The sequence below is a fragment of the Bos javanicus genome, chromosome 6, assembly GCF_032452875.1.
Source record: "Bos javanicus breed banteng chromosome 6, ARS-OSU_banteng_1.0, whole genome shotgun sequence".
In the NCBI taxonomy this organism is placed as follows: domain Eukaryota; kingdom Metazoa; phylum Chordata; class Mammalia; order Artiodactyla; family Bovidae; genus Bos; species Bos javanicus.
The window spans coordinates 104994274-105018957 of record NC_083873.1 but is presented as its reverse complement, the minus strand read 5'-3'; the positions used below and the strand labels follow the sequence as shown (position 1 = coordinate 105018957).

Here is a 24684-nt window from a genome sequence, read left to right as displayed (position 1 = left end):
CATTAAAAAAAAAAAAAGAAAAACAGATACACATTAACTGTTAGTACCTGGTGATCTTAACAGCAATGTCACACATTTCTAAAGAAGTTGTCTCTTCTAAGTGAAGGCATGGGAGGGAGGGAACACCATGGTGACTCACAGTGGCCTGCTCAGGACACAGGCTCAGGAGGGCAGAGGCTCATGCTCCTCACTGGTTCCCCTTTAACGCCCTTCAGCTTTCTGGGTGTACTGGATGGTTTGGAAGCCCACCCCTACCACTTCATAAGCTGACCCCTGGGACCCCTGACTCCTGAGTCAGTGCGGGGCCAGGAGCACATGGCTGTACCCAGTAGTTACAAAAGGCAGAGTCTCCTTTAATGCTGAGCCCTGTCCTAGCAACACAGTCATATGTGGTGGGGATTCAGAAGAAAACGCCAGAATATGCTGTCACCCAAAACCCTGTTACCACTCAGCAGGTTAGAGGAAAGAGTACATTCGCCATTCAAACCAACTCTCTGTGGAAAGGAAACCTCCTTTGATTCCGGCTGAAAATATCCCATCTGGGTTCAGCACCAGAGCATGTGGGCCTCTCCTGGTTGCCTGGACAGCACAGGCGACCCTGGGGTGGTCTGGCGGGTGTGCGTCTAGAGGCTGAGCTCCCAGCCCAGGAGGAAGCAATGTTCGGTGGGGAGATGACTCCTCCAGACCAGGTGAGGGAAGCAGGAGAGAGGAGAGTGAGGAGGGGCCAGGGCAGGAAGAGCACCATCTTGAAGAAGGACTGGGAGGCCCGCCTGTGAGGGCAGAGGCTGCAGAAGAACCCAGGGCAGTGGTCAGGGGAAACCCTGCACTCAGCCTCCAGGGCTGCAAGGCTGACATGTCAGGACGAGTCTTCTTTTGGGAAGTGGCCACGATGCAACAAGAGTTTAAGCACGTCCTTTCAGAACACTCCCGGCATTCCCAGGGCAGCAGGCCCGAGCGCTTTCACTGGAGGGCTGGGCGGTGACTCTACTCACGTGGGCCACAGCCATGGGCCTTCTGTGTGGCTGATAGCCTGGTCAGGGAGCAGCCAGACCCCAGTGGAGCCCTCTGCAGGGCTTCCCTCTGCCAGCCGTCCCTGCTGCTGCTACTGCTGCCGCTAAGTCGCTTCAGTCGTGTCCGACTCTATGCGACCCCATAGATGGCAGCCCACCAGGCTCCCCCATCCCTGGGATTCTCCAGGCAAGAACACTGGAGTGGGTTGCCATTTCCTTCTCCAGTGCACAAAAGTGAAAAGTGAAAGTGAAGTCGCTCAGTTGTGTCTGACTCCTAGCGACCCCAAGGACTACAGCCTACCAGGCTCCTCCGTCCATGGGATTTTCCAGGCAAGAGTACTGGAATGGGGTGCCATTGCCTTCTCCGGCCAGCCGTCCCTATTTATACTTAATTAACCCCTTTCATCTTGGGGTAGCTAGGTACAGACAATCCCCTCCTGGCAGCTGTCATGACATGTGCCATCATGACCTTTCAGATGGGGCTGCAGCACCTGGGAGCCTGGGAGCGGCCCACAGAGGGTACCTCGCAGGCCCACAAGTTGAGGGGCAGTGAATTCGCGCAGCTTCCTTACGGGGGGCTGGAGGCAGGGGTAGCTACATTTGGCCCAAGGGCCACATGTGGATGCCTGAGCACCAAACTAAATGAGTAAAGTTTCTACTTTCTGGGAAAGTTGTAAACTAGGCCATTTGCTCACCCGGGAACCCCACAAACATACCTGACTTCGTCAAACAGGCTGTTCATTTCACCAATCAGGCGCTGATTTTCTTGTTCAAACTGTAAGGAAACACACACATTAACTAGAGTCTCAAAGCAACCCACCCAAAGGCAAGTGTCTAGCACAGTGAGTCTGTGCAGAACTCTTTGATCCACCCTCCGAGAATCACGCCGGAGCCCCTCTTTCCAGCATGGAGTGAGTCAGCGTTACTGGAAGACTTTGAGCATTCACGTGAGGATAGCCAGGCTGCAGGAAGAAAATGAAACCCCGCAATGCAGTGGGGCTGCCTGAGGCTAGACTTCTCAACTCGCTCGTTTGAACCGCAAGCGTACAAGCTGACTTTTATGACTGATGGCGAGCGTGGAGAAGTGTGGGTCATCCCCATGATGCGTGTACCACGTTGTGTGTATCTCCAACCTTCTGTGTGACTGTGAGCTGCCTGGACCCACACACCTGTTCCAGCTGCAGTCACACATGCAAATGTCCTGTGAGGCACCTCTGTGCCGGGCACCGCACAGGGAAGAGAAGGGAGCTCTTGGCCTGCAGAGGCTGGAAATCCAGCTGAGGACCAGGCCACCCTGCCTTAGTACAGCAGCAGGGATGAGGAAGATGAGGGGCAGGGGCTCGGCTCACCTGGGTGCGCTGTGCTCTGCCTCTGCCCCTGCAGGGGAGCAGCCTTGCTATCCTGGCTGGTGCCTTCCCGTGCTGCTCTGCCAGGTTTCCTCAGCACCCTTGCTGGCTTCATGCCTTCCCTGCTGTCTAAGGTCTGCCCTCCCTCCCTTTTGGTCTAGGTGATCTGGTCCATTCCATCCCTGCACCATGAGCATGGGGCCACTCCACACTGAGGCCTCCACTCCACCCCAGACCCACCGGGTCAGAAGACAGAGAGGGGGAGCGGCAGGGGGTTGGAGGAGTGCTGGGGAAGCCCCCCCGAAGGGCCACCCCAACCACAGCAGGCTGCCTTGCTGGCTGCTGAGACGGTACTGAGATGGCCCTCCTAACTGTGCATCAAAAAGGCGATTCAAGGGAATATAACTTCACTCCTGAGTTTGAAAGAATCAGCTCCGTTAATTGTCAGCAGTCCAGTATTTAAGAAAAAAATATTATTACTTCAGCATGTGGGTGCTAATTTGACTAATTCTCTCAGGTACTTTACTCAGGTTTTGGATTTTTCCTTTGGGCAAGGGGCATTTTCTTTGAATTCTTCTAATGACAAAATATGGCCCCAACCTTTTAAATCTACAGTCCTTTCATGCTTTTGAACTATTCCTAAACAAAATTAACTAGTGGTTTGAGGTGGTTTATTACTGGAATGTTCCTCGAGAACAAAGCTTGCTTTTTTCCCTCCCCAGCTGAAGGGCATGTGGCTTCCATTCAGGCCTTTGTGTTACTGTTCCTTCTGCAGGGCTCCCAGTTAGCTATGTCGGGAGTGGATCACATTCTGGCTCTGACTTCCTGCCAGATGGGTTCTTGGAGTTACCTGAGAAATTCCCCATCGCTGGAGGAAGTGAGAGAAACAAAGGCCTGAAGGGATCAAGCAGTAAGGTGGGATGAGGGGAGAGGTGTGTCTATGGCCAGCCTTAAGGAGTGCAGGCTCCATGCACGGGGCGGGAGTTACAACGAAACTGCATTAACAAAAAAACAACACAGCAGAACCTGTTTCCCACAGCCCAGTGCCCAGGAGCCTTCTATCTCGATGGCCGGTCGATGAGGCAGAGGCCAGGCTGCTGCCCGCAGTCCCCTGCACAGGCAGGGTGGTTTCCGAGGTTGTCTGGGCAGCAAACCCATACACCTCCTCTCTCATCTGCCGAGTGAGGCAGGGAGCCACCAACACCAGGGGAGGTGGGGGATACGGCAGGGGCTCCAATGACCCATGTCCTGTGTCCTCAGGGGGACTCCCTGGCTGACCCTGGGCCGGCCACTGGCCTTCTGTGTGGCTGTCAGTTTCTCTGTGTGAACAGACATGGTGGGTGATTCCTATCCTTTCCTGCCTGATCCTGAGGGTAAGGAGGGAAGCCTCCTCCATCTTCTAAGCTGTTTGCCCTTGGGCGGGTAACACCCTCTCAGTGCCTCTGTCTTCATCACTAAACTAGGGGAAACTAGAGTACTAATAGAGTTGGTAACAACTTTATCTCTATGAATGTTAATTCTTGTTATGTCATTCTCCAGGACTCAGATTCTGGATATGCAAAATGAGTCATTAAATGCTTTGGAGGCCCCTCCCTGGGATTCCCTGGTTGCTCAGTCAGTAAAGAATCTGCCTGCAATGTGGAAGACGTGGGTTCAATCCCTGGGTTGGGAAGATTCCTTGGAGGAGGGCATGGCAACCCAGTCCAGTCTTTTTCCCTGAAGAATCCCCATGGACAGAGGAGCCTGGCGGGCTACGATCTACAATCCATGGGGTTGCACAGAGTTGGATATGACTGAGTGACTAAGCACGCAGCACAGCACCCCGGTTTCAAGTTCAAGAGGACCACACGGCTCTGGGTCCCTTCAGTCTCTCGGGCGTGAGGAGTCCATGCACAGCACTCTCAGCGGGGCTCCCTGGCACTACACAGGCACCGTGCAGCTGCAGCCCCACAATCAGCACCAAGGACAGGGGGGCCTCCAGGCCCTGGAAAGACACACCTGCCGGCGTCTTCCTCCATCTCTGTCCCCCTGAAAAAGGGGCTGAGAGGCCTAGATGACGGGGAGGGTGGGCAGGCCCGTCCTGGGGAGAAATGACAGCAGCCAGCCGGCCTTTCTGGGCTGTTCCACGCTATACTGCTTAGGTCTCACCCCAGAATACGGTGCTTTCCCTCAGTGCAGATCCCCAGCAACTGCCAACAACAGTGGGAGGTGTCGCGGTTACAAGTCCTACCACATGGGGCGTCTAAACTAATAAAGCTCAAGTGCTCAGACGCCGCTGGACAGAGCAGGTGACATGATTTAACTGCTTTATTCCATTTAGAAGTCGGCCAGACTTTCGAACAGGACCTCCCAAAAGGGTTTATAATCTGGTTTAAAGGCTGCAGATCCACATTGTGCATACGCTGTTATAGAAATCCTTTTCTAATCCAGAAAAAGAAAATCACTCCTCCCAAGGCCTCTGAGTGTCAAATGAGGAGAAATATCTGCGCTGCAAAGACCTAAGAAGAGTTCACTAGAGCAACACAGTGGACCCACGGGGGGCTTGGCCCAGAGGGCAGCCTGCCTCTCAGCTTGGAGCCCACTCCCCAGACCTGCTCGGGGCTCTTCCAGTTATGTTTTATTTGTGCCAAACACCTTCACACCTGTGGCTCCATGCCCCTCACCCTGACCTCCACCTGTGCCCCAGTGAACCTTCCCAGGGTCTAGACCCCAGCTTTCACCCGTGTGGCGCTCAAATTCTATCAACAATGCTCATGTTCCCAATGTGTAAGCCAAGCGTGACCACAGGCCCTGCCAGCCACCCACCTGGTGCTTCCAGGGGCCTGCCTCATGGCACAGGGGCCATGGGACACTTTTCAGGCAAACTGAAGAACTGAAGAACAGGAGTCACTTTCATGTCTTTAAAACTTACCCCGAAGAAATAGATTACTAAGTGCAGTGGTTTCACTGGAGGCAAGTAAAGTGAAGGTGGGCTCAGAAAGGAGGTGTTTTTCTCTGTGTAACATCAGAAAACAATTTGGTTCCACTCAGCCTGACCACAAACATCTGCTTATATTAACCCAGGGGTATTAATATACCTGTATCACGAGTGATGAATGGAAATGTGCGAAGAATTACATAATGCTCCGCAGCCATTCTGGAACAAGTATCAACAGCTCATGTGGGTGAAATAATGGATTAAATTGCTATTATAGAGCTTAATTCATTATTTTACCCTGAGGAAAAATTCCAAAACAGTGACTATGAATTATGACCACAATTTGCTATTAACGCTTTCCAATTTAAAACCAATAGTGTGGCATTTCTTTTTCTTCATTTTCAGGGTTGAGCCTTTTAAATAAGATTCGGGTCAGTCGGACTGTAAGGTATGGTACTTGGCTATGAGCCCCCATTAAGAAAGGAGTGAAGTGAACATCAAACAGCCTGTCATAACGGTGCTGAATGGAACAGCCTCCTGCCCCATCCTCTTGCAATAACGCAATAAAAATTAGGGAGGGATGCCCTGCTGGCTCTGATCACTAGGGTCACCAGTCTCGTGACACCGAGGTAGCTAGCATTATTGGGACTGGTCACTGGCACGTTTTTGGACGATGCTTCCGTCAAGACAGCACAAGGAAAGGCACGCATGGTGCTCCAGCCATCATTATGGAAAGACAAACCTCACGATGTGAACGTGTGTTTCTCATACGCATCGATTACATCACCCTCTGAACATGCAGGGAACGTAGGACCCCATGGGCCCAGCAATAATCTCTCACTGTTGGCGAGGAAACAGCCGCTGAGCAGCTGCTATGTGCCCTGCACTCCGCTGGGCGCTCATATATACATGACCCCATTCCTGACAACCCTGTCAACCTCCCAAGCTCAGGTTCAGTGAGGCTCAGCTTCTTGCCCCCAAATTACAGAGGCAGTAAGTGACACAGAGGATTCAAAACTTGCTCTGTCTCACAGCTCACGTTGCTGCATCATCTCTCACTGGGGCCGAGCATCTGCTGATCACAGATATCCTTGCTGCCAGCCCTCCTCTGGTCCAGCCCCCGTGCAGCCGACAACTTCTGAGCCCACGTCTGTGGACGTTCACATGCTGCTGCTGCTCACCGCTGCCCGGTGGGGGGGAGAGGCAACAACTGGCAAACAACAGCCTGCCATTCCTCTACCTATTTCCTTTATGAAGTGGGGCAGCGTACTTTAAAAAAATCCTTAAATAGAAGCTACGTTCTGCCTAAACACAAATGTATTCTTTCTTAATGAAGGGACAGTGCTGTACATATTTTTATCTCTAGCAAAGATAGGGTGGTCACGTTACATGATCTGGGGGAACACATGACATCATTTACAGTTATAAACTTATTTTGTATAAACTGAAGAACTATGAGGTTTCAGGAAATTTGGCCATCATCTAGCTATAGGGGAGCATGATCAAACTGCCCTTCAGTCTGCTGGCTTCTCCGCCTTGACCTGCTCTGGCCCTGTGTCCCAGGTGGCGTGTGTCTCTCTCCACCCTGGATGTGCTTTCAAACACCTGCTGTCAGGGGTCTCCCACGGTCACATCTCCAGCTGGAGCCCCAGGCCCGGGATCCCAGCACCCACCAGACACCTCCCAGGACCCACACCTGCCCCTGATGGAGGGCATCACCCCGAATGCCGGCATCCTGTGTCCCCAGGTTAGAAAGCTCCCGGCTCTTTCTCCTCCCTCTCTCTCTCACGCCCAGCTGCCCTCCCCGATCACCAAGTCCTGCCCACTTCCCGTTTCTCATCTCTGCCCTCACTGCCCGCCCTGGCCATCACCCTCAACCTCTCCCAACTGGACTGGCTAGCAAGGACTGCTGCTTGGAGTCGTGTGCAGGCCTCTGGGTGGCATGCTTGCTGGACTGGGGAGCACTGAGCAAGTATCCCAAATTGGAGGTGTATCTGGACCATGACAGAAGCAGGGTATCCTATACCGCTTTAAGGTATCTGAGTTACTTCCTGGGCTCAGAATTATTTTTGTCTATCAAGGACACAGGGAGCTCTGCCTCTTGTTCCACAGCCTCCGAGGGAGTGCCCCAGAGCAAGTCCCAGGAAAATCGAGGCTAATGGTATCATCACTGGAATCAGTGTCACGCTTCTGAGATGATTTAAAGGGGAAACTGCTCATCCGAGAGAATGAATGTTTGTGAAACAGCCCCGAGTACAAAGCATGTATGAGGCTCCAGTGAGCAGCAGCTACCACCCAACGTGGCCCTCCAATCCTGCCGTGAGTGCAGCACACACATCACAGCCCTTCCTCTGCATTCATACGTGCACGCATGCACACACACACACACACACACACACGAGGGCATGCCCCGCTCCCCTCCCCTGCCCCGGGCCCTGCTAGAAACGGACCAGACTGGGGCTCGGACCAGGTCTATCGCTTTTCTTCTGAAATTCAACCGGAGATGATAAGCTGCAGCTGGCAACTAGGGCATGGGTGACTAAAAGGTGACACTGGCAGTTAAAGTGGCACTCGTCATTCGCAGTCATTACTTACGCTTTCTTCACAGTATCATGTACCAGCAATTCAAACAATTAAAAAGCACCATAGCAATGAGTATAAAAGAGTCATTTAGAAGACTGTTTTACTGCTGCCAAAAAGACATCTAATATTAGTAATGTTATTCTAAGGCAATTTCTTCCTTAATTATGCTATTGCAAATTAAAGCATATGAAAAGTATACTAAGAATTAGGAAATCAAGTGGAAAATTGTATCTAAACTATAATTTTTAAAGCTCAGCATAAAAATAAGGGTAACAGCATTTAGGATGACCTTCTATTCAATGAAATATTCTTACTAAAACTAGTTAAAAACACATGATTAGGAAGAGACTAGCTTACCATTTGTATTTCTTCTGGGGATAATTCATCTTCACCTTTGCCATCTCCCCAGCTTCCCAATTCAGGTTGTGCTTCGACTGGAACCTTTTCTGTTTAAAAAATAAATAGAAAGCAAAATAGTCACTTTAGAACAGGTTGGTTTAGGAGGTAAGCATATTAAAAAAACCCGAGACGAAGCAAAATTGTAGGGCTTTGTCCATCCATATTTGATTATCTCTCGGTTAATATTCAAGTACTGTGGTGTGATCCTTTACAATGTTTGGACCTGTGCTGTGTGTGTGTGTGTGTGTGTATGTGTGTCAAAAGGGGACCCTCCATACAGTTTCGGTACTGCCGTGATCTCAGCAATGGTCACAAACCAACTGGATGTTTTTCAGGACCAGTTTTCAAGTGGACTTTACTTCAAAACACATACTCACACACTTACATCCTTCCCTCTGCTTTTTAAAGACTGTCAAATGTACGGGCAATTTCATTAAAATGTTTCCTGTATTTCATTACAATACAGGAAATGACACACCACCCCTCATGCCCTTCCCTCCCAGAAGTAGCCACTCATTGGTGCTGTGATGTGGCCTCGCAGGCTCTCTCTGGCATGTTCACATACAAACAGATAAGCAATTCCCTGCCTCCCCTGCCCCCACGCCAGCCCAGAAATAATTTATAGTTTTGCGAGTGTGGTATTAATTATTTGCTTTTCACAGGTATATCAACGGTAACATGTTGTTCTAAAACTTGCTTTTTATAACTTCACAGTGCATCCTGGTGATTTTCTTATGTCACTCCACATAGATCTCCCTTGTTCTTTACTTTTTAAGTATTTATTTATTTAGCTGCAGCCTGCGGGATCTTTAGTTGCAGCATGCAAAGTCTTGGTTCTGGCACTTGGGGGGTCCAGTTCCCTGACCAGGGATGGAACCTGAACGCCCTGCACCAGGAACATGGAGTCTTAGCCACTGAACCACCAGGGAAGTTCCTACTTCGTTCTGTTAAATTGCTGCATAATATCCCACTGTAAGGAATTCTCTGTGTAACTAACTCCACTGATAAACCTTGTACTTCTGCTAGTACGTGTGCCAGGACACACTTTGGTGCAGTCTGATGTATTCCAGGACAGCAACCTGGGAACAGACTGCTGACGGGTGGTGTAGGAACATTAACCTAGAGAATGTTTTCGTCATGATCATAAACATGGACCAGACCTCTGAGACAGCAGACCAACAGCACAGCTCCCAGAAGGGGCTGTGCCACCTGGGGCCCTGAGGGCGAGGCCTGTGTGGCTCCTCGGGGGTGGGTGGATGCTGGAGCTTCGAGCTTAGGTGGAGGCTGTAATGGGTCTTCTTCCTACAGGTGACTCTGTCTGCTGTCTCAGCAGTGCTTCTGGGCTTATCAGCGGGTTGCCAAGTACTTAAAAGGCAAATACCGCTTCTTTTCCTCCCCGATGTCAGTTAAATTCCCATGGCTGCTCTCAGTCCCATGAGGGAGGCAGAAGTCCAGAGTTTTTGTCTGGAGACTGATAAGGGAAAAGTACATAATGATGGTGTCAGTTTACAGACAGCAGATTAGGCAGACCTGTGTACCAAGTACAGTTATTATTCTGGACATGTCGTCACAAAAAAAGAAAATTAAATGTGCATTAATTTTTTTAAACACCATCCTTGTAGAGAAGGGGGACAAAAAGAAGCAAATGTAGAAAAATATGGGAAACCTATTGAAAATACGTCCATGACTTTGTGCAAGTTTTTAGAAAATGGCTGTTTTTTTTTTTTTTTTGCCAGAACCATCATTGTATTTATAAATGACACATGTACATCCCACCCCCGCCAGAGCCCAGGCTTCTCTGTCCATGGACTTCTCCAGGCAAGAACACTGGAGCGGACTGCCATTCCCTTCTCCAGCCTCTACCTTGTACTTGACCTCATTATGGTATCCATCTTGAGCTTTCACTTCTATGTGTTTAAGGATAAGAACACCAAAATTAGAAACAGAAACATCACTCACATCAGAATCAAGTATAAACCCCTCTGAGCTAGAATGGGAAGTCTGTTAACAGAACTCACGCTCTCCTTTGCAGCCACCTGGAGCCATCCTGACCTGCAGCAGTTAAGAATCAACTTGAAGCATGGTGCCCCGAACACCGGTGCTTTGCCCAGACCTCCCGCCTGCCCCGATGCCGAGAGATTCAAGTCCCAATTCCGTGGTCCAGCACTCAAGGGCCTCTGCATTCCGGCCCCCCTGACCTCAAGACCCACTCCTCCTCCCCTTTCTGTGAGTTTTACTGACCCAGAAGTGCTTTCCTCCACTGACTGCATTCCACATCTCCCCTGTGCTCTGTGGCCTCTGAGTGTTTACTCATGCTATTCCCTCTGCCTGGAACATTCTAAGCTTCCCCCCTTTTCAGGTCCAGACTCATTTCTCAGGACCACCACCACCTCCTGAAGTCCACTTTGCCCATTTAAAAATTGGGTTATCGTTTTCTTACTGACTTGTAAAAGTCCTTTCCACGTTCTAGATACAGATCTCTTATTAGGTGTGTGATTTTCAAATATTTTCTCCCATTCCATGGGCTTTTTTCACTTTCCTTCCTTGTTAATTCTTTGCCAAATCTGAGATCAGGAAGATTTAGCCCTGGTTTTTGTTGTTGTTGTTGTTTTTTAAACAAGTTTTAGGGTTTTAGCTCTGTAAAGGCCTTTGGTCTTATTCTGAGTTAGCGTTAATAAATGGTGTGACTCAAGTGTCAATCTTTGTTCTTCTGCATGTAGATATACAATTTTCCCAGCACCAATTGTTAAAGAGACTGTTCTTGTCCACTTGAAGGAAATCAACTGGCCAGAGCCACATGCTGTTATTTCTGGATTCTCAGTTCTGTTCCATTCATCCATGCCCATCCCTGTGCAGGCATCCCTGTCCTGATTACTGCTGCCCTGCTGTCTGTTTTGAAATTGGGAAGTGTGAGTCCTCCTACTTTGTTCCTTTTCATGACAGTTTGGTTTTCTTGAGTTCCTTGCTTTTCCTCATGATTTTAGAATCAACTTGTCAATTTTCACAACGAAATCAGCTGGGATTCTGATAAGGAATGCACTGAAATTGTGGATCATTTTGGGGTGTACTACCATCTTAACAACATTAATTCTTCTGATTAACTTGAGATGCTTTTCTATTTGCGTGTGAGTCGCTCAGTCATCTTCGACTCTTTGCGACCCCATGGACTGCAATCCTCCAGGCTTCTCTGTCCATGGGACATTCCAAGCAAGAACACTGGAGTAGGTTGCCATTTCCTTCTCCAGGGGATCTTCCCAACCCAGGGATTGAACCCATGTCTCCTGCGTTGAAGGCAGATTTGTTACCGTCTGAGCCACCAGGGAAGCCCCCTTCTATTTTTTGGTTTAGTTCAGTCGCTCATTCTTGTCTGGACTCTTGGCGACCCCATGGACACCAGATTTCCCTGTCTATCACCCACTCTCAGAGTTTACTCAAACTCATTTCCACTGAGTCGGTGATGCTATCTAACCATCTGATCCTCTGTCGTCCCCTTCTCCTCCCACCTTCAATCTTTCCCAGCATCAGGGTCTTTTCAAATGAGTCAGTTCTTCGCATCAGGTGGCCAAAGTATTGGAGTTTCAGCTTCAGCACCAGTCCCTTCCAATGAACACTCAGCACTGATTTCCTTTAGGGTTGATTGGTTGGATCTCCTTGCAGTCCAAGGGACTCTCAAGAGTCTTTTTGAACACCACACATTTCAAAAGCATCAATTCTTTAGCACTCAGCTTTCTTATAGTCCAACTCTCACATCCATACATGATTACTGGAAAACCCATAGCTTTGACTAGACAGACCTTTGTTAGCAAAATAATGTCTCTGCTTTTTAATATGCTCTCTAGGTTGGTCGTAGCTTTTCTTCCAAGGAGCAAAAGTCTTTTAATTTTTATGGCTGCAGTCACCATCTGCAGTGATTTTGGAGCCCAAGAAAATAAAGTCTCTCACTGTTTCCACTGTTTCCCCATCTATTTCCCATGAAGTGATGGGATTCAATGCTGCGATCTTAGTTTTCTGAATGTTGAGTTTTAAGCCAACTTTTTCACTCTCTTTCACTTTCATCAAGAGGCTCTTTAGTTCTTCTTCGCTTTCTACTATAAAGGTGGTGTCATCTGCATATCTGAAGTTATTGATATTTCTTCCGGCAATCTTGATTTCAGCTTGTGCTTCACCCAGTCCAGCATTTCACATGATGTACTCTGCATATAAGTTAAATAAGCAGGGTGACAATATACAGCCTTGATGTACTCCTTTTCCTATTTGGAACCAGTCTGTTGTTCCATGTCCAGTTCTAACTGTTGCTTCTTGACCTGCATACAGATTTCTCAGGAGGCAGGTCAGGTGGTCTGGTATGTCCATCTCTTGAAGAATTTTCCACAGTTTGTTGTGATCCACACAGTCAAAGGATTTGGCATAGTCAATAAAGCTGAAGTAGATGTTTTGCTGGAACTCTCTTGCTTTTCTTGATGATCCAATGGATACTGGCCATTTGATCTCTGGTTCCTCTGCCTTTTCTAAATCCAGCTTGAACATCTGGAAGTTCACAGTTCATGTACTGATGAAGCCTGGCTTGGAGAATTTTGAGCATTACTTTGCTAGCGTGTGAGATGACTGCAATTGTGTGGCAGTTTGAGCATTCTTTGGCATTGCCTTTCTTTGGGAAGTTATTTCTCCACTGATCTCCAGTAGCATATTGGGCACCTACTGACCTGGGGAGTTTCTCTTTCAGTATCCTATCATTTTGCCTTTTCATACTGTTCATGGGGTTCTCAAGGCAAGAATACTGAAGTGGTTTGCCATTCCCTTCTCCAGTGGACCACATTCTGTCAAATCTCTCCACCATGACCCACCCATCTTGGGTTGCCCCACGGGCATGGCTTAGTTTCATTGAGTTAGACAAGGCTGTGGTCCTAGTGTGATTAGATTGACTAGTTTTCTGTGAGTATGGTTTCAGTGTGTTTGCCCTCTGATGCCCTCTTGCAACACCTACCGTTTTACTTGGGTTTCCCTTACCTTGGGTGTGGGGCATCCAATCCCACCACTTCATGGGAAATAGACGGGGAAACAGTGGAAACAGTGTCAGACTTTATTTTTCTGGGCTCCAAAATCACTACAGATGGTGACTGCAGCCATGAAATTAAAAGATGCTTACTCCTTGGAAGGAAAGTTATGACCAACCTAGATAGCATATTCAAAAGCAGAGACATTACTTTGCCAACAAAGGTTCGTCTACTCAAGGCTATGGTTTTTCCAGTGGTCATGTATGGATGTGAGAGTTGAACTGTGAAGAAGGCTGAGCGCCGAAGAATTGATGCTTTTGAACTGTGGTGTTGGAGAAGACTCTTGAGAGAGTCCCTTGGACTGCAAGGAGATCCAACCAGTCCATTCTGAAGGAGATCAGCCCTGGGATTTCTTGGGAAGGAATGATGCTAAAGCTGAAACTCCAGTACTTTGGCCACCTCATGCGAAGAGTTGACTCATTGGAAAAGACTCTGATGCTGGGAGGGATTGGGGGCAGGAGGAGAAGGGGACGACAGAGGATGAGATGGCTGGATGGCATCACTGACTCGATGGATGTGAGTCTCAGTGAACTCCGGGTGTTGGTAATGGACAGGGAGGCCTGGCATGCTGTGATTTATGGGGTTGCAAAGAGTCAGACACGACTGAGCCACTGATCTTCTTTGGGAATGGAATGAAAACTGACCTTTTCCAGTCCTGTGGCCACTGCTGAGGTTTCCAAATTTGCTGGCATATTGAGTGCAGCACTTTCACAGCATCATCTTTTAGGATTTGAAATAGCTCAACTGGAATTTCATCACCTCCAATAGCTTTGTTTATAGTGATGCTTCCTAAGGCCCACTTGACTTTGCATTCCAGGATGTCTGGCTCTAGGCTGGTGATCACACCATCGTGGTTATCTGGGTCATGAAGATCTTTTTTGTACTGTTCTTCTGTGTATTCTTGCCACCTGTTCTTAATATCTTCTGCTTCTGTTAGATGCATTTGGATCATGTTAAATTTCTTTCAACAATGATTTGTAGCTTTCAAAGTATAAGCCTTACACTTCTGTTTAGTTTATCCTTTTTGATATTATCATACAGGAATTCCTGCTTTTTACATTTCATTTCTGGATTGTTCATTAAGTATACAGAAATGAAATTTTTGTTTAATGGTTTTGTATCCCAGAACCTTGCTGAAACTCATTTACTACTTGTCTTTATTGGTGGAGCTCTTAAAATTTTCTGTATACAATACCAGGCTGTTTATGAATAGAAAAAATTTCCTTCATAATTGCCTCTGCTATCTTGGCCAGTCTATTAATTGACTTCCAATGTTCAACTGATAAAGAATCCTGCCAAACCTCAGTGTCAAGCAATGGACTGCTTCATAGTTGGCTCCACAAACCAATGTGCCAGACACTGCTTACCCCTTTATCCTAGGCTCCTGAAGTGCTCACAACAAACCGCAGCTATGTGATACTGTAAAAAAGTGGTGGCTCAGAGTTCAAGTAACTTGTCCAAGTGGAGGACAGCGGCCAGACTGAAACCAAGGTTCACAGTCCTTCCATGACATCATGCTGCAACCAAATGCTTCCCCTTCCCTTACCTCAGAAGGAGGGATGGCACACCTCCACACACAGGAAATAGATAAAGGTGGGGTGCAGCAATGGTAAAGCTTTCTTTCAGGAAAAACAGACAAAATGAAGCAGAGAAAGCTTGTTATACATGCAGCAACTTGTACATAAAGTGTGCACATTTTTAATGAGCACCAACTCAGATTTTATGACCCTTTGGGACTCTATGTAACCAGGAAAGAGATGACTGTGAAATAAGCATCAGCTAACGACCATGGAGGAAAGGGTGGCTGGGTGGAGCTGTGGGGACAGTGAGGCCAGTGGCAGCAGGGGCCGGGATGCCTGGGGGAAGAGAGAGGCCTTACCCAGTGGTGGTGGGGGGTGGAGGGGGGAGAGTCCCGAGACGCAGGGGTCTGCATTTAGAAAATGGGGGAACTGGTGTTTGGCAGTGCCACTAACTGCTGCAGCTGGGATGCTGACGGCCTCCAGAGAGACACTCTTCACACCACTCGGCTCCTGTATGTGCTGGTGAGAAGCTAAATGGGAGCACGCTCTCTGAATATTTTGTGGGGATGGCTTAGTCAGGAGATAATGGCATGATTATAAAGTATCCAAATAGTGACTTTAAGATAAAAACATAAACTGTGAGGAATGACGCTCTTTCACTCTATTTGTTTTCTACCACCCAGAGACATTAAGTTCCTTTTGCTTCAAGCAATAGTTCCACAGCAACGAAAAGCATTCAGTGTTCCATATAGAGGCTTCATTCATTCTTTCATTTACTCATTCGTTCATTCATTCTTTTCAACAAAGATTTAATGAGCACCTCCTATGTGCCAGGTATTGTTCTGGGTACCAGTGTTACAGCAGTGAACAAAGCACATACAGAAATTTCTGTCCTCGTGGGACTTAGGTTTAGCTCGGAAGACAGAGCATAAAGAGTATAAATGAGAAAAACATATAGAAGGGTAGAGACCAGTGCCAGGGAGAAACAGCAGGGAGGACTGCAAGTGGCAGGAGGCACAGCCCTTCATTCTCCTTCTACCAACCCTCATTCCTTGGGGAATCCCAGCCTGTCTCAAGTGATCTACAGACCTGTCCCCTGGCCTCCAGATGCGCAGACCCAACTCCCTGTTCAACCTCTGTGCCGGGCAGCCCCTAGCCTGTCCCTCCTCAGCCTCCCGCATCTCAGTGAAGGGCAGCCACCTTCTTCCCGCTGCAACAACCACTGCAGCCTTCCCTGACCCATCTCCTCCTCATGCCCCACATCCAGGAAGCAGATTCTGTGCTCAACTTTCAAAATATATCCAGAACTCTCCGCATTCTCTCCCATGCCCTGGCTACCCATGCTTGGTATAATCTGCCATCATCTTGTTTCTGGGAGATTTTAGCAGCCTCTTAACTATCCCTATTTTGCTTCCTAAGCCCCCGAACAATCTGTTTCAACAGAGCACCCGGAGGGACCCTGCCCAAACGTAGTCCTCTGTGCAACGGTCTTCTCAGAGTCTTTCAGAAGGCTCATCTTAAGAAAAAACAAGTTCATGAAATCCATCTGAGAGGGCTGCTGTAACGATGGTGGTGACATCTATGAAGGTTCAGGACAGCACCTAGGTAGCACCCCAGAGGCATACAGTAACCGAGTGCCACTGTGAGAGTACAGGAGAGGAGGTGAGGAGGGGAGGCGGAGAGGGGAAGCGAGAGAGGACGTGAGGAGGGGAGGTGAGGAGGGGAGGCGAGAGAGGGGAGGCGAGGAGGGGAGGCAAGGAGGGGAGGTGAGAAGACGTGAGGAGGGGAGGCAGCGAGGAGGGGAGGCAGCGAGGAGGGGAGGCGAGGAGGGGAGGCGAGGAGGGGAGGCGAGGAGGGGAGGTGAGGCGAGGAGGGGAGGCAAGGAGGGGAGGCGAGAGAGGACGTGAGGAGGGGAGGCGGTGAGGGGAGGCGAGAGAGGACGTGAAGGGGGGAGGCGAGAGAGGACGTGAGGAGGGGAGGCGAGGAGTGGAGGCGGGGAGGGGAGGCGAGAGAGGACGTGAGGAGGGGAGGCGAGCAGGGGATGCTAGGAGGGGAGGCGAGGAGGGGAGGCGAGGAGGGGACGCTAGGAGGGGAGGCGAGGAGGGGACGTGAGGAGGGAAGACGAGGAGGGGACATGAGGAGGGGAGGCGAGGAGGCGAGGCGAGAAGGGGACGTGAGGAGGGGAGGCGAAGAGAGGACGTGAGGAGGGGAGGCGAGGAGGGGAGGCGAGGAGACTCGCGGGCCTCAGCATCCTGGGATCCACGCACAGCAAACGCTCACCCCATTGCCCAGCTCTGAGGTATGCGGCACACTAAGCATGCATCCCCTACACACGCAGCCGCCCCGGCCAGACACAGGGACTTAAGATGTCCCCAACGGCGCTCTGTACATTTGCCTGTGTTGCAGGCTGTACAGAGACACTGTGTTTATCCAGCATCCTCCGTGTGTCGGGAGGTGCTCTAAGTTACAGGCCGGCCAGCAAACATGAAGACAGGAAGCATATAAACCCAGACATGCATTACACTGGCTCAGTTGGCTGATGGAGCCTGCTGACATCACACACCCTACCCAAGGCAGGATGGTCAGGTCCACATAAGGTCAGCGCTGACACGGGCACAGGGTAGGCAGCACCCTACCGCTCCTGAGACTGACAAGCAGAGATCTCTGATGTTTCCTCCGGGTTCTAAGGCTCCAGTCCCCACCTCACTGGTGTGTGGAGACTCAGGCCCTTTCTTTAGACCCTGCCGGCCCCCAGGTGTCTGGAGGACCCTCCCGCCCCACCCTTGAAGTGGTCATTAAGATCCAGCTGTAACCAAAAAAAGGCTGCCGCTTCCATGTTTCCTTCCCTTCGTGCAAACGCAAGCACCACAGGTCATAAAGAAAAGACGCAAGGCACGATTTTGATTTTAATTCATACCTGGATATTCTTCAGGGACAGGTTTTTCTTCAGAGTCTTTTGATGGACTCTGTGAAACTTTCTCAGAAGACATGGATTCTCTTGTCTTTGTGTTTGGTTCTGGTTCCAGCTTAGACCTAAGGATGAAAAATTAGCAGTTACATCATTTACTTACACAGCAGGATTCTGCCTGAAAACAGAGGAGTAAAAGATGAGCCCTACACCCTTGCCTTGCGCCCTCAGCTGGAGAGCAGAACCACGGCCTTGGGCCCAGCAACCATCCTGACACAGTTCAAGGGGGTGGCGCTTATTACAGGGCAGTCGGCACACCCCCGCCAGAGCCCGCAGCTGAAAGAGTGCTGTCAGCAGGCGTCAAAGGAAAGGACGCAGGAACCCACCCTACCTCCTGACCCCACACTCGAGACGTGGCAGCAAGGGCCAGCCCACTGCTCCAAGTTCAACAAACCCAAGAGCTGGTCGTGCACCAATGCAGAAGTGGGGTTGAATAAATACACGCACATGTTACATAACACACGGTACACAAGTAACATCTTAAAACTGACCTGTAAAAGCACGAGTCTTCACACACCCACAGGGAGCAAGGCCTTGTCTCAGGTCTCTTAGCCTCATCACCCGCCCTGGCCCGGGGCTTGCTCCCACAGAGTATTCTCTTCCACCCCCAGGGCCAGGCGAGATCTCGCCCACCTCATCTCACTCTCCTGCTTGCAGAAGGCCTCCTCTTGCCACTCTGTGCCCCAGCGCCTGTCTTTTTCCCAGCAGTCACTGCGGGCTGAGGTGACCTTCCCCTCTCATTTGGTTACTGTCTGTCTTGTTCCACTGCAGTATGTGCTCTGGGAGCAGGGCCCCTGACTGCGTAAGTCATGGCTGCTGTGCAGCCCTGGGTTCGAGATGAGTGTGTGGCATTCAGGGTTTAATAAACATAGGGTGAATGAATGGATGCTTTATAATTCTCAGTGCATTGTTAATAAGAGGGAAAAAATTGGTTATGAGATAAGGGGCCTTGTATTGTAACTCACAGAGCACTATGAAAATTCTAGGCAGATTGCTAAAAAAGACCTATGATAACATTATGAGGCAGACTCAAAAAGAACAATGCAAATGCATATCAGGATGATATTATCAATGCCAGATAATATTTATTGAGGGCTTCTCAGGTACTGGGCACTCTTCTAAGCACCTTTATACACATAAGCTTAAGTTAATGCCATACATCCCTATAGCAGTTACTAGTATTAATGGCCTTTTCACAGAGGAGGAAAGTGAGGTGCGGGGAAGTCAGGAAACTTGCCCGGGCCAAACAGTGAGTACATGGTGGGGCTGGGATGTAGCCTCAGGGAACCCATCTTGGAGGCCACACTCTGAACAACTAACTGCCCCGTGAAGAGGAGGTTCTATCCACCAGGTTCTATGAGAAGGGACTGCAGTGACCCAGAGAGGCTGAGAGAGTGGAGTCAAAGCCAGATGGGTACTTGACTCTGAAACTTTCCAGAGCCGTATATACCAAAATACACACTGAATTTCCAAAAAAGATGTCTCTTCCAAATAACCTGACCACAGAGGCCATTTTCATGTTTTTTTTTTTCTTCCCCAAAAGATAGTGTTCTAAGAAAGGGTGTTTATAGGAACTGCTCCTCTACAACAGTAACAAAAGAATTGTCGAGTAATTATATGATCAATCACGCTAAGGGCTCCAGTTACTGAGGCTGAATAATAGCTACTTTAAAATGTATACACTTTGAAACAATAACAACCACTTAAGGTGGCTCAGTGGTAAAGAACCTGCCTGCAGTGCAGGAGACCTGGGTTCAATCCCTGGGTCAGGAAAACCCCCTGGAGAAGGAAACGGCCACACACTCCAGTATTCTTACCAGGATAATCCCATGGAGAGAGGAGCCTGGTGGGTTACAGTCCATGGGATTGCAAAGAGTCAGACATGACTGAGAGACTGACATTTTCAATTTCACCATCTATTGGTGTTTCTGGGGCCAGGAATTTGGGAGCAGCTTGGCTGGGCGGTTCTGACTCTCGAGGGCACTGCTATAGGGTAGAGGGCCCCACCACCTGAAGGCTCGCCTGGGGTTAGAGGAGTCCCTTCCAAGGAGTCTCATTCTCACGGCTGTGAGACAGTGCTGGCAAGAGCCTGGTCCCTTCCTCATGGGCATGTCAGTGTGTCCCTGGGCATGGTAGCTGGCTTCCCCCAGAGCAAGCAGCCTCAGAGACCACGGCAGAAGCTTCAGTGCCTTTTTATAACAGTCTCAGCCTCTGTTTACAACAAACTGTCATTTCTGCCATACCCCACTGTCCAGGCAGTTGCGACGGTCCACTCAGGTTCAAGGAGAGGGAACATAGACCACATATCTCCCTCTCAGTGAAGCAAGAACAAAACCACATTTTAAATAAGACCATGTGGGATGGGATGTTTGAGTTCAACCGTCTTAGAAAAATATATTTGACATTGTAAGTACCACACATATGCACAAAAATGAACAGAATTTCACAGAAGACATACAAATGGTCAATAAAGCAGAGGAAAAGTGTCCAATAACATGGAGTAAAAAAACCATAGTGAGATACTGTGACATTGCCACTAGAATGGCTTAAAAAAGTTACCATCTCCGAGCCCTGGTGAACACAGGGAGCAACACTGACTCTCACACATTGCTGGGAGGAGGGTAAAATAATAAGGCCACTTTGGAAAACCTAAGACAGTTCCTTAGCTTAAGAAACATCTCCACGTTGACAGAGCAGCTCCACTTTTAGGTATTTAAACAAGAAAAATTTCAGCTTCTTCAGCGTTACTGGTTGGGGCATAGACTTGGATTACTGTGATATTGAATGGTTTGCCTTGGAAACGAACAGAGATCATTCTGTCGTTTTTGAGATTGCATCCAAGTACTGCATTTTGGACTCTTTTGTTGACCATGATGGCTACTCCATTTCTTCTAAGGGATTCCTGCCCGCAGTAGTAGATAAAATGGTCATCTGAGTTAAATTCACCCATTCCAGTCCATTTTAGTTTGCTGATTCCTAGAATGTCGACATTCACTCTTGCCATCTCTCATTTGACCACTTCCAATTTGCCTTGATTCATGGACCTGACATTCCACGCTCCTATGCAATATTGCTCTTTACAGCATTGGACCTTGCTTCTATCACCAATCACATCCACAGCTGGGTATTGTTTTTGCTTTGGCTCCATCCCTTCATTCTTTGTGGAGTTATTTCTCCACTGATCTCCAGTAGCATATTGGGCACCTACTGACCCGGGGAGTTCCTCTTTCAGTATCCTATCATTTTGCCTTTTCATACTGTTCATGAGGTTCTCAAGGCAAGAACACAGAGTTCCAAAGAATAGCAAGAAGACATAAGAAAGCCTTCCTCAGTGATCAATGCAAAGAAATAGAGAAAAACAACAGAATGGGAAAGACTAGAGATCTCTTCAAGAAAATTAGAGATACCAAGGGAACATTTCATGCAAAGATGGGCTCGATAAAGGACAGAAATGGTAGGGACCTAACAGAAGCAGAAGATATTAAGAAGAGGTGGCAAGAATACACAGAAGAATTACACGAAAAGATCTTCATGACCCAGATAATCACGATGGTGTGATCACTGACCTAGAGCCAGATATCCTGGAATGTGAAGTCAAGTGGGCCTTAGAAAGCATCACTACGAACAAAGCTAGTGGAGGTGATGGAATTCCAGTTGAGGTATTTCAAATCCTGAAAGATGATGCTGTGAAAGTGCTGCACTCAATATGCCAGCAAATTTGGAAACCTCAGCAGTGGCCACAGGACTGGAAAAGGTCAGTTTTCATTCCAATCCCAAAGAAAGGCAATGCCAAAGAATGCTCAAACTACCGCACAATTGCACTCATCTCACATACTAGTAAAGTAATGCTCAAAATTCTCCAAGCCAGGCTTCAGCAATACATGAACTGCGAACTTCCTGATGTTCAAGCTGGTTTTAAAAAAGGCAGAGGAACCAGAGATCAAATTGCCAACATCCGGTGGATCATGGAAAAAGCAAAAGAGTTCCAGAAAAACATCTATTTCTGTTTTCTTGACTATGCCAAAGCCTCTGACTGTGTGGATCACAATAAACTGTGGAAAATTCTGAAAGAGATGGGAATACCAGACCACCTGACCTGCCTCTTGAGAAATGTGTATGCAGGTCAGGAAGCAACAGTTAGAACTGGACATGGAACAACAGACTGGTTCCAAATAGGAAAAGGAGTACGTCAAGGCTGTATATTGTCATCCTGCTTATTTAACTTATATGCAGAGAACATCATGAGAAACGCTGGACTGGAAGAAGCACAAGCTGGAATCAAGATTGCCGGGAGAAATAGCAATAACCTCAGATATGCAGATGACACCACCCTTATGGCAGAAAGTGAAGAGGAACTAAAAAGCTTCTTGATGAAAGTGAAAGTGGAGAGTGAAAAAGTTGGCTTAAAGCTCAACATTCAGAAAACGAAGATCATGGCATCTGGTCCCATCACTTCATGGGAAATAGATGGGGAAACAGTGGAAACAGTGTCAGACTTTATTTTCTTGGGCTCCAAAAATCAGTGCAGATGGTGACTGCAGCCATGAAATTAAAAGACGCTTACTCCTTGGAAGGAAAGTTATGACCAACCTAGATAGCATATTCAAAAGCAGAGACATTACTTTGCCAACAAAGGTCCGTCTAGTCAAGGCTATGGTTTTTCCTGTGGTCATGTATGGATGTGAGAGTTGGACTGTGAAGAAGGCTGAGCACCGAAGAATTGATGCTTTTGAACTGTGGTGTTGGAGAAGACTCTTGAGAGTCCCTTGGACTGCAAGGAGATCCAACCAGTCCATTCTGAAGGAGATCAGTCCTGGGATTTCTTTGGAGGGAATGATGCTGAAGCTGAAACTCCAGTACTTTGGCCACCTCATGCGAAGAGCTGACTCATTGGAAAAGACTCTGATGCTGGGAGGGACTGGGGGCAGGAGGAGAAGGGGACGACAGAGGATGAGATGGTTGGATGGCATCACTGACTCGATAGACATGAGTCTGAGTGAACTCCGGGTGTTGGTGATGGACAGGGAGGCCTGGCGTGCTGCAATTCATGGGGTTGCAAAGAGTCTGAGACAAGCGACTGAGCGACTGAACTGACTGACTGACAAGAAAAATGAAAAGATATATCCACACACAGATCTATCCAAGAATGTTCATGGCACCCGTATCCATAACAGCCAAAATAGTAGAAACAACTCAAATGTCCACCAATAGGAGGACAGATGGTCCAACTGTGTGGACAGAATGGATAGACCCACAATTCATGCAGTATAATGCCATTCATTAATAAAGAAGAAAAAACTGGATAAACACAACATGGATAAAAAATTGGTTAAGCAATAAAGCCAGTTGAAACCATAACTGAAAAGAAAAACACAAAACAAGGGTCTATCTTGTTTAACATTAAATGTATAAATATGATTATTTATTACTTACTTCCTAACATTTTACCTCAAAGATTAGTTTTGGGATTCAGTATGTGGCAACCTGACACCTTGGGCTGCCCAGGTGATGCGACTGGAAAAGAACATGCCTGCAAATGCAGGAGACATAAGAGATGTGGGTTCGATCCTTGGGTCAGGAAGATCTCCTGGAATAGGAAACAGCAACACTCTCCAGTATTCTTGCCTGGGAAGTTCCAAGGACAGAGGAGCCTGGCGGGCTAGAGTCCACGGGGTTGCAAAGAGTGGGACACGACTGAGCTACTGGGCATGCATGCACCCAACCTGACATCTTAGCCATGTTCAAACTAGTATAGCATGAATAAGACATCTATTTGCAGAATTTTCAGATTTTTTTTTCCAGTAACTAAATAACAAGTGACAGCATTTCTTAGCCTGTTTTCTCCTCTGTAAAATGGGACTGTAAAAGCATCTTTCTACTGGTTTATATGTAAATCTTGAGCACAGTCTGGGGCAAGGGATGAAAAAATTAGCTATTACTACCACTCTTGCATCACTGTGTAACAAGAAAAGGCAGAGGGGTTAGATAGTATTGAGAAACCCTAAAGAAATACACTTTTTTTTTTTTTTATTCTGTCAAGATAAAAATCAATGGAGGAAAAGATGGAAACAGCTGGCACAATCCATCAATAATTCAAAAAACTCAGAGACGGGAGAACACTGCTGCTCTCAGTGTAAGGGACTCAGTAGCGTCTTCAGTCATGGGCCAACTAGTGCTCATCTTCCAGGCTGGTGCTGTGGAGAGGGAAGGATCTGAGGAGTCTTGGTAGATCAGCAGAGGAGAGGTTTCGGGGTGGTGGCCATGCCTCGGTGGCAAGGCAGCCTTGTCCTCGGCCACATTCCTTGGTAGGACTGGCCTGATGTCCTCCTGGATGGTCTCGGGTGACAGGCTACTCCAGTAATTCCACAAATCTAAGGCAGATGGGGACACAATCCTTAAACTATTGGCTGACTGCCTGTCTGTCTGAGAAAGATATGCTCAGGAATCTGTTTGGAGACAAAAAGTGGGTTTGGAGTCTAGTCTGCCACTTGTCTGCAATGTGACAGTTTCCTGTTATGTTTTTTTCAATCCTCTGAATTTTCTTCATCTGCAAAGCACTTTTCTACAAAGAAGAATCTTGCAAACACTGCATGAGGTCGCCCGTGACAACGTACTTAGCACAGAGGTTGGCGTGAAGCACGTACTGCTCTGGCTCACCTTCTAAGTACTGGGCCTCAGCTTCCGCATCTGTAAAGTAGCTTCCGGTATCTTTTGTTCTGGCCAATAAAACAAGGTTCATTCTGCCTTTCTCCTTTCACTTCTTTGAGAATGAGAAACCCGGCTTTTGGTACCCTTCCAATATTAACACTCAAAATCATTGCAAAGACTAAATGACGCACTAGACCAAAAAAAAAAAAAAAAAGTATTATGTAAAAGGTAAGTACTTT

The 24684-nt window shown here is 48.1% G+C and overlaps 2 protein-coding genes across 3 annotated transcripts in view; one reads left to right on the top strand and one right to left on the bottom strand.

The window, feature by feature from the left end:
• Positions 1-14540, top strand: part of NSG1 (neuronal vesicle trafficking associated 1) — a 52505-nt gene extending 37965 nt beyond the window's left edge. Inside the window, exon 6 of the mRNA XM_061420800.1 lies at positions 10288-14540. The gene's annotated coding sequence lies outside the window, so the exon portion shown is untranslated. The remainder of the gene's footprint in view (positions 1-10287) is intronic.
• Positions 1-24684, bottom strand: part of STX18 (syntaxin 18) — a 118456-nt gene that overhangs the window by 5000 nt on the left and 88772 nt on the right. For both annotated transcript variants that reach the window (XM_061420796.1, XM_061420797.1), the window contains exons 6-8: positions 17747-17862; positions 8214-8302; positions 1727-1785 (exon numbers count right to left, since the gene is read on the bottom strand). In XM_061420796.1, the coding sequence (XP_061276780.1) occupies positions 1727-1785; positions 8214-8302; positions 17747-17862 (264 nt within the window). The remainder of the gene's footprint in view (positions 1-1726; positions 1786-8213; positions 8303-17746; positions 17863-24684) is intronic.